Here is a 12,358-nt window from a genome sequence, read left to right as displayed (position 1 = left end):
TGCCCTGGGCAGATAAGCACTTTCTAAAGTGGCCTGAGGCAATGCCATGACTCAGTTCAAAGTTGCAAAGACAAAATTAACTATAGTATCCCTAGGAAAAAAAAACCCCAAAACATCTTTGTAGAAGGTCCAGAAGAACAAAAAGAATGAAGCACCTGAATGGAATATTAATCTAATATTATTACTGTGATTATTATTTTTGGTATTTAGCCTGTACTCCACAGCCTTTCTCTAGGACTGGAGCTGTTATACTGGGCACCAGATATGTATGAAATGAAGAGATAGGCTATGCTTTTAAAGGGCTCCCAGTTTAAGCAGCAGAGTGGGAGGAAGGAAAAGAGAGATGGAGGAAGGTACCATTGAAATGTTTTAGCAACATGAGGTGTTGAGATGTTTTAGGACTTGTCTGTGAACCAGTAAGGAGACTCCTGGGCATCTACTGAACAAAGTAGAACACAGCATCCTCATATCACAAGAAATTCTTCTCTAGTCAATGTTTTTATGTCTCATAAGCCAAATACAGCAGCTGGAATTTCTGTTCCAAAATGCAAACAGGACTGAAGCTCCCAGGAGCTCACAGGAGTCAGACTCCTCGTTGCTTTAATCCAAACAGGGCTGCACTATCACACCCTCCTTCACTCCACTTCTGCTATCTTCGCAGCATGTCATCTCTTTCATTGTCTGAACACCACCTCTCTTGGAGAGACAGCATCTATTTGGAGGGGAAGTGACAAATGCTGAAAAACCCCAAAACCAACAACGAAAGAAACAGCAGCTGTTTGATTTTACCCAGACTCTAGCAGCATTTGCAGAAATTCCTGAGGAAATGGCTGAGTTCACTTGAAACAGACAGAGCAGTCCAAGGAGAATGGACTTTGTCACCTTGTCTTGCCATTCATGACAAGCCAAGGACACATGCTTCAGGGGAAGACAAATTTTGCATGGCTGTGCACACAGAAGGCAAACTCTAGCAGCTGGAAATACAGCAAAAGGACTTTTACAGTCCTGCAGGATAACTGCATCTCTGGCTGCCTCATATCAGTATCTCTCAGTGCTTAATTTGTTCCCATTGTTCATCTGGCCATTGCCACATGAGAAGTTGGGTTTTGTTCATAGTTGAAACATTTAGTTGTGTTGACTATATGGAGATTATAGCAGGAAAAGAGAATACAATAGCAAGAAAAGAGTACAATGAAAGATTATTCTTAGACCAGTGACAAAAAAAATTATCTTTCCTCCTAAAATCAGTATTTCCCAGCCTATTTGGAACTTAGAACACTTTTAATCCTCTAATGATAAACAGTCCAAGATCACTCTTATGCCACTCCAGAAAAGAAATTTTGGTCATAGTTCATAAAATCCTTTGACAAGGTGGCAGGGACCAAGGAGCAAGTCTAGAGATCACTACAAGGGGCCCAATATCCAAAAATATGCTTTTTTGGCTAACAGGTGTTCATAGGACAGTTGGAAGGAAACAAACGTGTTCTACCTGTGGCTGAGGTAATGTGTATAGCTATGATCACCCTGGTCACAGATAGATATAGAACACAGATAGATAATTGTTTGTTTTTTCTTTGAGTCTGGAAGTGTTTTTCATTATTGTTTTTAACCTCTTCTTTCTCTCATCCATGTTCAGGTATCTCCATGCCTGTACCCGTCTTTGGACTACAAGATGACTCCAAAGTATTTAAGAAAGACATTTTTAAGAAAGACATCTGCTTACTTGCAGATGAAAATTTTGTTCTAGTAGGCTCTTTTGTGGCATTCTTCATCCCTCTAACCATCATGGTAGTCACTTACTTTTTAACTATCAAGTCGCTGCAGAAGGAAGCTATGCTGTGCGTGAATGACATTGGCCCTAAGACCAAGTTTGCTTCATTCAGCTTCCTCCCTCAGAGTTCCCTGTCCTCAGAGAAACTCTTTCAGCGCTCCTTGAACAGAGATACGGGGACTCCAGGAAGGAGAACCATGCAATCCATCAGCAATGAGCAGAAGGCTTCCAAGGTCCTTGGCATTGTCTTCTTTCTGTTTGTTGTGATGTGGTGCCCGTTTTTCATCACCAATGTGATGGCTGTTATTTGCAAAGAGTCATGCAAAGAAGAGGTCATTGGGGGACTTCTTAACATATTTGTTTGGATTGGCTACCTTTCTTCAGCTGTCAACCCACTCGTGTATACATTGTTCAACAAAACCTACCGCTCAGCTTTCTCTCGCTACATCCAGTGTCGCTACAAGGAGGAGAAGAAACCTTTCCAGCTGATTTTAGTGAACACTATCCCAGCACTTGCATATGACTCCAGCCAGCTCCAGCTAGCACAAATGAAGAGTTTGAAAAAAGAGGCCAAAATGATGGCTAAGGATTACTCGACGGTCACGATAGGAACGCATCGTTTAGATGGTACCTCCAAGGGAAGTATCGGCCCAGGGAAGGAAAAGGTTAGTGGTGTGTGATGGCCAGCAGCTGCCATGACAACCACCTTCCGTGCACTGAAAATTTCACCTGCTGGGAGAAGCTCTGATAGCTTAGGAAAATCAGCTGTGCTCAAGAGACCTTCCAACAGCATCATATACTCCTCACATTATCCTGTGGAGGAAAAGCAGGGTTGAAAGGGTATCAAATGTGCAATTTTTTTCCATACAGTACTTTGGCTGTTTTAAGCACAGGCTTTATTAAACTTATTTTTTTAATATTCTAAAGGATATATTTCTTAAAGAAAAAAATGCAATTTCTGGTATTATAATATGGGCTGTGAAGAAACCTACGCATTTCTTTTCTCTTTGCAAACGAAAGCTAAGCTGTCCTTTGATGTTCTTGCAGAGTAGGCTCCAGCTAGTTTGTCTTGCTACAATTGAGTTTTGTTATCATTAACTGAATGAGCACTTTACGGAATTTTAAATAAAATGATGGTTCATTTGCTAATATATATTTAAAATAAATCCCAAAGTATTAAACAAAATTTATTCAAATTGCTATAGATTAATTATATGGAGATTTTGTTAACTGTTTTTATGCTATTTTTTCTTCCTCCATCCTGAAATGCCCCTGGGCCTTTATGCCATTTGTTCTGTATTTCAAATAGGCAATCTTCAAAGGTAAATTATACTTGAATAATCCTCTGTTTCCACCCCCACCTGTAATCTTTATTTCAGGACTTGTAGTTTATTTGCATTCAAAAATTTCACATGTTCATCTTAAAAACTGAAAGTAATGTTTTCAAAATTATTGGTCTTAATTCCCTGCTCCTCCCACTACTGTTGACAGGGAGTTGAAGTGAGAGAACAGTGGAAAACCAGGCACACATTGCTAAATAATTTCAGCACCACTTCCAGATTCATAACTCTGTTCAATTTCAAAAAAGTCTGATTTAAATAATGCCAGAGGAAGCTTTGCATGAGTAAAGCCTTCAGTAGAATGTTGAAGCAGATGCTCTCTCATCATTTCTCTTTGGTTAAAAAGGTCATTATAAAGAATGCTCTGGTTTTGGTTTAGGGCTTGTAAAGCCAGAGTTATTGGAAAACTTTTAGTTGCTAAAAATTGTTTTCCTTTGTTTCACTGTATTGCTGTTAAGGCAGATTGCTCAGGAATGGTTAGAAGATTGCACTACTAGGACTCAGCCTTAAGGAAATATGTATGAAAAATAACAGGACCTGTAAGCGACACTGCATTTCACCTGCATAGGTGCAAAGGCAACATATATTGCACAAAGAACATAAAACACATTTCTTGACAGACATACTTAGTCATGAAACTCCTTTCTTTCAGGCATTATAGCCAATGTGACTGAGGCCAGTGGGACTTTGCTGAAGAGGAGAAATGTAAATGCTGCATTCACATGCAAAGCTGAAATCCAGTCATTTGATTAATTCCATGAATTTTGCAGCCATAATCTCATCACAACCAGGATGTATTCCAGTTTCTCTGGAAAAAACACTGGCCACCCAGAAGCATACTCCAATGCCTTCAACCATCCTTCTATTGAAATTGTTCAGTTTTTACAGAGCAATTAAATTTCCACTAAGTCAAAGAAGGAGAGAGAGAGAGAAACTGAACCTTATTCTAGCCTACCAGGTGGGAATCTTTGGAAGAAGAAGGCCTTTAGCTTAAGATACTGATCTATGGCAGACAATGACTTAAAAGTTGGCTGGGTATTTGACTGATTTCCAAGAAACAGATTTATTGTCATATATACTATATAATCAAATCTGCTCGTTTCATGAGCCCTTTCCTCTGACATGGGATAGGTAAGAGCCACTGTGCACTGATCACACAGAAGCTCTGAATGCACATGATGACACTGACTGACCCCACAGACCTCAGCCTCTATGTGTGGGACAAAGTATCATGATGTAGCCCCATTAGCAGTGATGATGCCATGTATGTCATCTATTACCTCACTGACATTCATGGTTTTCTGCCCAAAACTGGTCATTTAGGATGAACTGATAAATCAAGTGGAATGAATGCTGTGCTCACCAGGTGCTTTATGTGGTCTCTCTGCCTCTGGGTACATTTGATCACCACAGTCAAACTGAACAGCTTCAACAGAAGCAAAAATGAACAGCTCCTACCTCCCTAGGCACACATCCTGCTCTTACACAGCACTGTATGAGGGGTGTCACACTGGCAAAGAAGGGACTCCAGGGGGATTATGCTAAATGCAGCTGAGCATCAGGGCTACCATAGTAAGCAGTAGGTGGGAACAGTGACCTTCCTTGACAGCAAATTGTCAAGTTTGATATTGACCCTAAATCTGGTATTTTGAATTAAGGACAATGCCCATCTTGTATCCCACAGGCCAGATGTCTCCACTCCACAAGTGGGGTGATGGTTTTGAGGATTTGCCCTTGGAAGCAGGTATCTCAGGGAATAAGCAGGCAGTAATAAAAGCAAAGCTGTTTTGTGAGAAGAGATCTGAGGCTCTAGATCTGCCACCAAACCAGACTACCTTCATATGATGAATATTGACAGGGGACTGAAGGTCTCTAAATCCACATGTGAGGGGAAAGGAAACAAAGAAGTTTCCACCAGTGGAGGGAATTGTCACATTTTTTGCCATTTATGCCTGACCTGATGCAAGTTTCTCTGGCCTTGCAAAAGAAGGAAGTAGGTAGGACAGACAACTTGGGTGTTATTGCCCATTTGTGCCAGGGAGCAGAGCCCACCTGCATCCTGTGTGCATCCTGCACTTCTCCAGAGCTCTATTCCTCCCAAATGTGCTGAGGGTCCAGCTGCTGCTCTGCACAGTCTCCTTCACCAGCTCACAGCTGATAAACTGTTACTGAACATTTCATATCCAGTCATTATGCTCTCCACTTACAGTCTGCATTTTGCCCATGGGGCAGAGCAGATCAGCCCTCTGTTTCTCTTTCATTTCACCTTCTGTTCCTCGTTCACAATGTCAAATTGCTCAGGTTGCAAATACTGACAGGGAATGTTTCACTACAATCACAGAGGGTTTCAATTACTGGCTTGAAGTTTCATTACAAGATGACTCTGAACAATATTTTTTTCCAGCTTACTAAAATAAAACCTGTGTTTTGGACATAAAAGGCTTGACAGCATGTCACTAATTGACAGCTGGAGATAATATAACACTTAGTTTTTGCTTAGAAGCAGGAAAAACTTATGCCTGATATTTTGATTCTGGAGCACTCAGATGGTTTTATTGAGTGATCAGCAGCTTTTGCCTATGAAGCCTCTCAAGGCCAGGAATGCACAGCAGATAAAGACCAGTATCTCCAGCTCTTCATGGACATTTTTGATAGCTTAGAAAGCCCTGATTCTGCCACCCTGCACCAAAATATTAATAGATTTTTGTGCAGTTTGCCTTAGTGAGGATGACAGAGTCAGGATATGAATTTGTTCTAGCTACAAATCTGCTAGACATTGTTCATCAGTAGATAGCAATTAATGGTCTCATTATACTGCAGACAGTTGACAAAGTTCAATTGTTGTAAATTAGAATTTACTTGCCCCATGCTTGGAGTGAACCATAGTTTAATATGACCAGCTTCAGAGCAACATTTCCATCTTCCAAGAAACTGTGTTTTCATTATGCATCAGACCGGAACGGATTTTTTTTTGTAATTATTCAGGTTGAAAAAAAGAAGAAGAGAGAAGACATTTATACAGACTGGTTCTGAGGTTAGGGCCTTTCCCTTCTTCACAGGAAAAGCATGCTGAGTCAATCTGTCATATCTGCATCCAAAAAAACCACTTCATCTGAAAAAAAAAAATTTAGCATCAATTTTTTCAAGTAGATTGAGATTTTTTTACTGTTAAGACTGCATCTGAAAAATGTCCAAAGACATGAAGCTCACCATGTATCCCCTAGGCTGGTGTGCATCCTTTTTACACTTCAGGGTAAAAATTCCTATGTACCTATCCCATCTAGCCAACCATGCACTGTACTTATGTAATTATTGCCAGATGGTGAGATGCATTCTATTTTGAATACCTATATGTTTGCTTATGTAAATAAATAGAGAAAAAAAAAAAAGCTGTATTTTGTAATGTTAATGTAAAATGTTGTTTCAATGCTTTACTGTTTTGTCTGATTGCACTGCTAGTAAAGCAGATTAAAATATTCAAATGCCATCAGTTGTTTTATAAACTGGAGCTTTGTCTTAAGCACCTAACTTGGTTTGGTTTTATTTAACCCATAAATATTCAGTACAATGTCTGCTGAAGGCGAAAGTAATTTTACATATTTTACTGAACAAAAAGCAAAAGCATGTTACAGAATTTAACTATCTCAGTAAACTGCTCCAAAATGAGCCATTGTAATAATTCTCTTTTTCTAAGGACAGCCATCCTTCTACTGAAGATGTACTTTTTCAGTAAGTACATACAACTTAATAATTTTGGCTCTCAGAAATAGTGTATTTGCAATAGGAGAAAGACAATTAAATTAATTTCGCTAAGAAGTAGAACTATAAGAATAAAATTAATAAGCTGTATTGGTTTGCATGGTAAGGCTTCAGAGGTGAGGAAGCTGCAGGAATGGATTCTGTGAGATGCTTCCAGAAGTTTTGCCCAATGCCAGCATTGATGCAATGCCAGCCAACTCCAGGATGGAGAAGCTTCTGGTCAAGGCCAAGCCCAGCAGCTGCCACTATTGTGCCACTGGGGTAATAGATTTAAGGAGTGGGGAAAAGCTGTTCCACTGCAGCCAGAGAGCAGAGTGAGACCATGTGAAAGGAGCAGCTCGGCAGACACCAGGGTCAGTGGAGAAGGAGGGGCAGGGGGAGCAGAGATTCCCCTGGGGCAGACCAGGGGGAGGCAGCTGTGCCCCTGCAGCCCGTGGGGAACTCCACGCTGGAGCAGGTGAGTGCCAGAGGAGACTGTGACCCCGCGGGAAGCCCGAGCCGGAGCAGGGTCCTGGCAGCATCTGTGGAAAACAATGGAGGAGCCAGAGGGAGGAGCCCCCTGGAGCGTTTGCTGGCAGGACTTGTGACCCACAGCGGAGCAGCTCAGGAAGAACTGCAGCCCGAGGGAAGGATGCATGTTGGAGAGGCTCATGGAGGACTGTCTCCAGAGGGAGGGACCCCACGGTGGAACAGGGGAAGAGTGTGAGGAGTGCCCTCCCCGAGGAGGAAAGAACAGCAGAAACCACGTGCAATGACTAACCACAGCTCCCATTCCCCATCCCTCTCTACCACTGGAAGAGGTAGAGAACATCAGGAGGGAAGTAAAGCCCAGGAAAAAGGGAGAGGGTTGGAGGGATGAAGCTGTTTTAAAATTAAGCTTTTATATCTCATTCGACTACTCTGATTTGGTTGGCAATAAATTAAACTAATTTCCCTAAGCAAAGTCTGTCTTGCCAATGACAGTAATTGGTGAGTGATCTCTTCCTCCCCCTATCTCGACCCGCGAACTTTTCCTTGTGTTTCCTCTGCCCTGCCTGGCGGGGAGAGGAGAGGGAGTTTGGTGGGCACCTATGTCCAGCCCGGGTCAGCCCCACCGCCAGAGCAGCACCGCTACAGACAGAAATAACCCCGGGTCACAGAACCACAGTGCCATCTATTGTCGGCATTCTCTTTGACAAAGAGCACTGAAAGAAGAACCACAAACGGATTTTAATAGTTTTCATTTTCCCTGTCTTAAAACCAAAATAAATGTACTCCTCCAACTGATCTTACAGCACACAAGCTCTTGTTAGCAATGGTAACACATATCAAAGTGGTACAGCTGTAAAGTAATCCCTTCAAAAACTTGCTCTAATCTTGAGATTCCATCGAGCTATATAATGTGTAGGAAAAAAGCATGCAAAACTGTATTTCTCAGGAACTATCAGATATAGGAAATCAGATTGTTTTAGCTGCAAATACGTGACATATCACAAGATGAAATGTACCATGTAAGATCCCTGACTTCAAATCCACTCAGTGTTACCTCAGTACTACTAGACTACATACTACTAGTATGGAGGCTCCAGCATATCATAATTTGTTATGTTCTTTGGAAAACTCCCTTCCTGTTTTACCTATTTCTACATCATTTGAATTGACAATTTCAATTTTGATTGAGAGAGAATACATTTAGTTTATCAATATGGCACTTCAAGACATAAAAGCAAAGATGTTTGGAAAACACTTGTTTGGAAGTTTTGGAAATTCCATCTACTTATGTATTCTCTGAAGGGAATCTGCATTGTAAGTGCATTAACATAGTCCCTTATGAAAGGCTCAAAAAACCCCAGAAGACGGTTTCTTGTCATTATCATGAGTTGCCACCATGAAGGCAGGACATCTGCTCTTCCATAAATGTTTCTGCAAGAGCATTTGCAATTGACATTAAAAAATCTTAAGGGGTTTATTTGCAAGTTCTTAGGTCACAATTCACTATCAATACAAATATTAGTATTTTGTGAGTTCACTTTTATTCTTCCTGTTACATGGTAAATATTCTGTAGCAGTAGAAGAGATTGAGAGTCTCAGAATCCTTAAACACTTGTTCACAGTAAAAACTATATTCCTGCAACCACACAATTGCCACAGGAAACGGAAGCAAAGAAATCAGTACTTGAAATTATGGTTGCTGAGTTTCCAAGCAAATGTACAACGTGTTTGTTTTGTAAAGTCTCTGCTGCTGAATAATTTGAAATGACAGATGTTTGGGTGATCCATCTCTTTGCAAAAAAAGCCAAAAAATGTGAAAGTTGAAAAAACTATTTTTTCATGGAGTCATTTAGACTGGGAGCTGCTGGTGAGTTCTAGTTAGAAGTCCAGGCTTCAGCCAGTTGAGCCAGCTCCTAGAGACCTAAAGAGAGGCAGCCTAAAATTAGTATTTTAAGCAAGTGGAAAGAATTACTCTTTGGAATTGCCTACTGAAGAAAATCCCATCCTTCAAATATCACAAGTATAAAATATCTCCATTCCTAACTAAGAGCAGATGTAATGTGGCCACATAACTTTGTTTTTCAGAACTAAACACTTGGTGCTTATGGGGCTAAGGCAATGCCTGGAGATAAGTATAGGGAATATTTTTTCCCCCTATAAGAGGACTATTAACAGTCACACTGGGGATCCTTGAGGGAAAACAGCTTCTTTACTGAATGGGTCTTTTGAGGAACAACCACCTGGGAGAAGGTAAAAAGATTGAACTGTGCCCAAGAAGATTCTGATCTGCCCAAGAAGGCAGTGGCTGATGAAAGAGGAGCACACTGTGACATATTAAGAGAGGTTTCACCTTACAGATTTACACCTATGGATAAAAATGGGGAAAGAAGCATGTTAAACAGATTGCTACAGTCACTATCACACAGCATTCACTTCTATTTATTCTCACAACTGTTTTCAGGAAGACACAACTGCTGCTGGGGACTTATTTGCTGATTAGCAACTGAGGTACAGTGAGATAAAATCAGCAAAGGAACCACTCAGTAAGCTAGGAACAGAACCCAGAACTTAAAAGACATGGATGAAAGTCCCCTTCCTATAAACCTCTACTTTCCAATGCTGGTGAAAGCGAATTTCAAAAGCACATCTGGAAATGTTCTGCAGTTCATATTGACCCAGGAAAAAAAAATAAATCTAGCAATGCACAGTTACTGCAATTGAGATTTACGTTTGAAATGAGTCAGGTTTACTTACTTTAGGTTTGCAGAACTAGCAAAAATATGGATCAAAAGTAGTTCATAAAGGCACTTCTTGAGATGAAGTACAGCAGTTGCGAGACCCTGAATGACCTAAAGAAAGACAGATTATCCTAAAATTCCTCTCTTAAACTCCCCATGAGAAAAAAATTACCACCACTTGGGAAGCAGCACAAAAGATCTGAAAATTCATCCAAGGCAGGATACCTACTTCAGAAATTTTTTTAAATTGATGGAACTATTCAGGGTCAAATAAAAGAAGAAAATTTCAGGATTCAGAAGCAGACTAGTACAACAGTTACTCCACCAAAATATTTGGAGTGGCTGCCTATAACTATGCATAAAATAAAGTATGAGGTTTCCACAGGAGTGTAATCACCATGGCTGCACTCTGGAAGTCAACATTTCTGCTCTCCACAGAAATTATTTATCCCCCTTCCCATCTTGTAGACAGTGAACCCTTCAGGTGAGAAGGTTTGATTCAATAGGTTTTTGTGCAGTGCTTTGCATCATGGACCTGGTCACTGTCAACAGCAATAAGTCCTTTCTTATTGTTTCAATGAGCTGTATTATCAATAGTGACCTATATTATCCATAGTCCCTTCCTTACTGCAAGTGAGATTCTTTTTTCCAGAGCTCCTGAATGTTTCTGAACTGAAGACTCCTCTTTTCCCAAAGATCTATTATCCTTCTCTCTTTATCTTTGTTACTGCAGGGAGTAATATAAACTGTCTTTCTCCTCCTACATATCTCAGACTGCACTCCACCTCATCACCCAGGTCATTAATAAAGACACTGAACAGTCCTGTCCCTCGTATCGATCCCTGAGCAGTGTCACTCTGACAGCTGGACTCTGGACTGATCAATATCCCCTGAGCCCAGCAGTGAAGCCAATTTTCCACCCACCTTATTATCCACTAATTGAGCTCATATTTCCCCAATCTTGGTAAAGGAGACAAGGAGACTATCAGAAGTTATTTCAAACCCTTTGCTAACGTATACCCACAGCTTCTGCTTTGTCTGTTGAAGCAGAATTCTCTTCAGAAGGTAACTAGACTGGTCAGGTGTGCTGTGCTCTTGGCAAATCCATGTTGGCTATTCCAACCCACCTACTTGTTGTGTACTGCAAACGGCTCCCAGGAGGATTTGTCCCAGTATTTTCCTGGCAGTGGTGGTAAGGCTGACCTGCCCTTAGCTTTCTTGATCTTTTAGACACTAACTTAGATGTTTCTAGACACTAATTATAACTAAATATTTCCTATATTAGTGACTGAAAACTTGTTCCCTTCAAGGTTTATTCTTCTTCTAAACTTTCAGGAGACATATATTTTCTTAAAATTCAGATTAATCAAGTTTTTGTCAATTGTATTTGTGCAATATAAGCATCTACTTTTACCTTTTCATCTTAAATTATTTGGAATCTTTTGACCTTTTCATTGCCTGTACTTCCTCTAGGAATCATATATATTATTGAAAAAAATATTTTTTATGCTGGGGATCATGCCAGTTGTTCCAAAAATCCATGTAGGCATGTTATTATACTCAGCATTGACAGCAATAAATTACTTGTTTTTCCTCAGCTTTTCTAAAAACCATGCTCTTTAAAGTAATCTTTTATTGTAATTTTGTGGGACTCTGTCTTACCTCATTGTAACATATTTAAATAATCCTCACAGGATGAATTTATGATACACATGAACTCCTGCTACTTCAACCCTAATTTTGACAAATGACTTCAAGTCTGTGGTCTGAACTGTCCACCAAGACTAAGAAGGAAAATCTGCTGTACATATATTACTTCAAGGCTCATGTAGGGATCAAGGCATGTCAACTGGTATTGCTGATCTTAACTTATTCCACAAGACCTAAATAAAAGTCTGCCTCCCTTGGAAAGACAACCACAAGCCTAAACAAATGGCTTTTATGCTTTCATATCTCCTTGCAGCTCTCATTAATGAGACAAGCCCTGATGTTCTACTGTATTATTTATTGGCTTAAATTGAATTTAAATTTGTCCTTTGGCATGTACTGAATCAGATCTTCACTATTACATTCCTGTCAGCCAATATCTTTCCTTAGCTGCAATTATACATCAAAGTTTACTTGAATATCTGAATTTACTGAGCCTCAAGGGCTCAGTAAATAAATGTGAAAATTAAAACTGTATGTGGAAAAATTTCTCAAACAAGTAGACTCTTCATAGGTTCAAAATTAATCTGTACTAGAAAGAAATAGAAAACAAAAGACATAACACAAATGTG

At 40.1% G+C, this 12,358-nt stretch overlaps 2 protein-coding genes and 1 long non-coding RNA gene across 8 annotated transcripts in view; 2 read left to right on the top strand and 1 right to left on the bottom strand.

Annotated features, from left to right (window-relative positions):
• HTR2A (5-hydroxytryptamine receptor 2A) overlaps positions 1-4,680 on the top strand; it is a 24,299-nt gene extending 19,619 nt beyond the window's left edge. For 4 of the 5 annotated variants that reach the window (XM_079307218.1, XM_079307217.1, XM_079307216.1 and 1 more), the window contains one exon: positions 1,637-4,680. In XM_079307218.1, coding sequence (XP_079163344.1) covers positions 1,637-2,451 — 815 coding nt within the window. In that variant the 3' untranslated portion in view covers positions 2,452-4,680. The remainder of the gene's footprint in view (positions 1-1,636) is intronic. The other variant, XR_013774434.1, reaches the window with a different exon arrangement.
• Positions 1-12,358, bottom strand: part of LOC306802787 — a 20,970-nt gene that overhangs the window by 4,324 nt on the left and 4,288 nt on the right. The gene's annotated exons all lie outside the window — the stretch shown is intronic.
• ESD (esterase D) overlaps positions 11,200-12,358 on the top strand; it is a 16,277-nt gene continuing 15,118 nt past the window's right edge. The window contains exon 1 of the mRNA XM_079307265.1: positions 11,200-11,271. The gene's annotated coding sequence lies outside the window, so the exon portion shown is untranslated. The remainder of the gene's footprint in view (positions 11,272-12,358) is intronic.

This window comes from Erithacus rubecula (genome assembly GCF_903797595.1).
Source record: "Erithacus rubecula genome assembly, chromosome: 1".
NCBI classification, from domain to species: Eukaryota; Metazoa; Chordata; class Aves; order Passeriformes; family Muscicapidae; genus Erithacus; species Erithacus rubecula.
The sequence above is the reverse complement of the archived record's forward strand: the minus strand, read 5'-3'. Positions and strand labels throughout refer to the sequence as shown.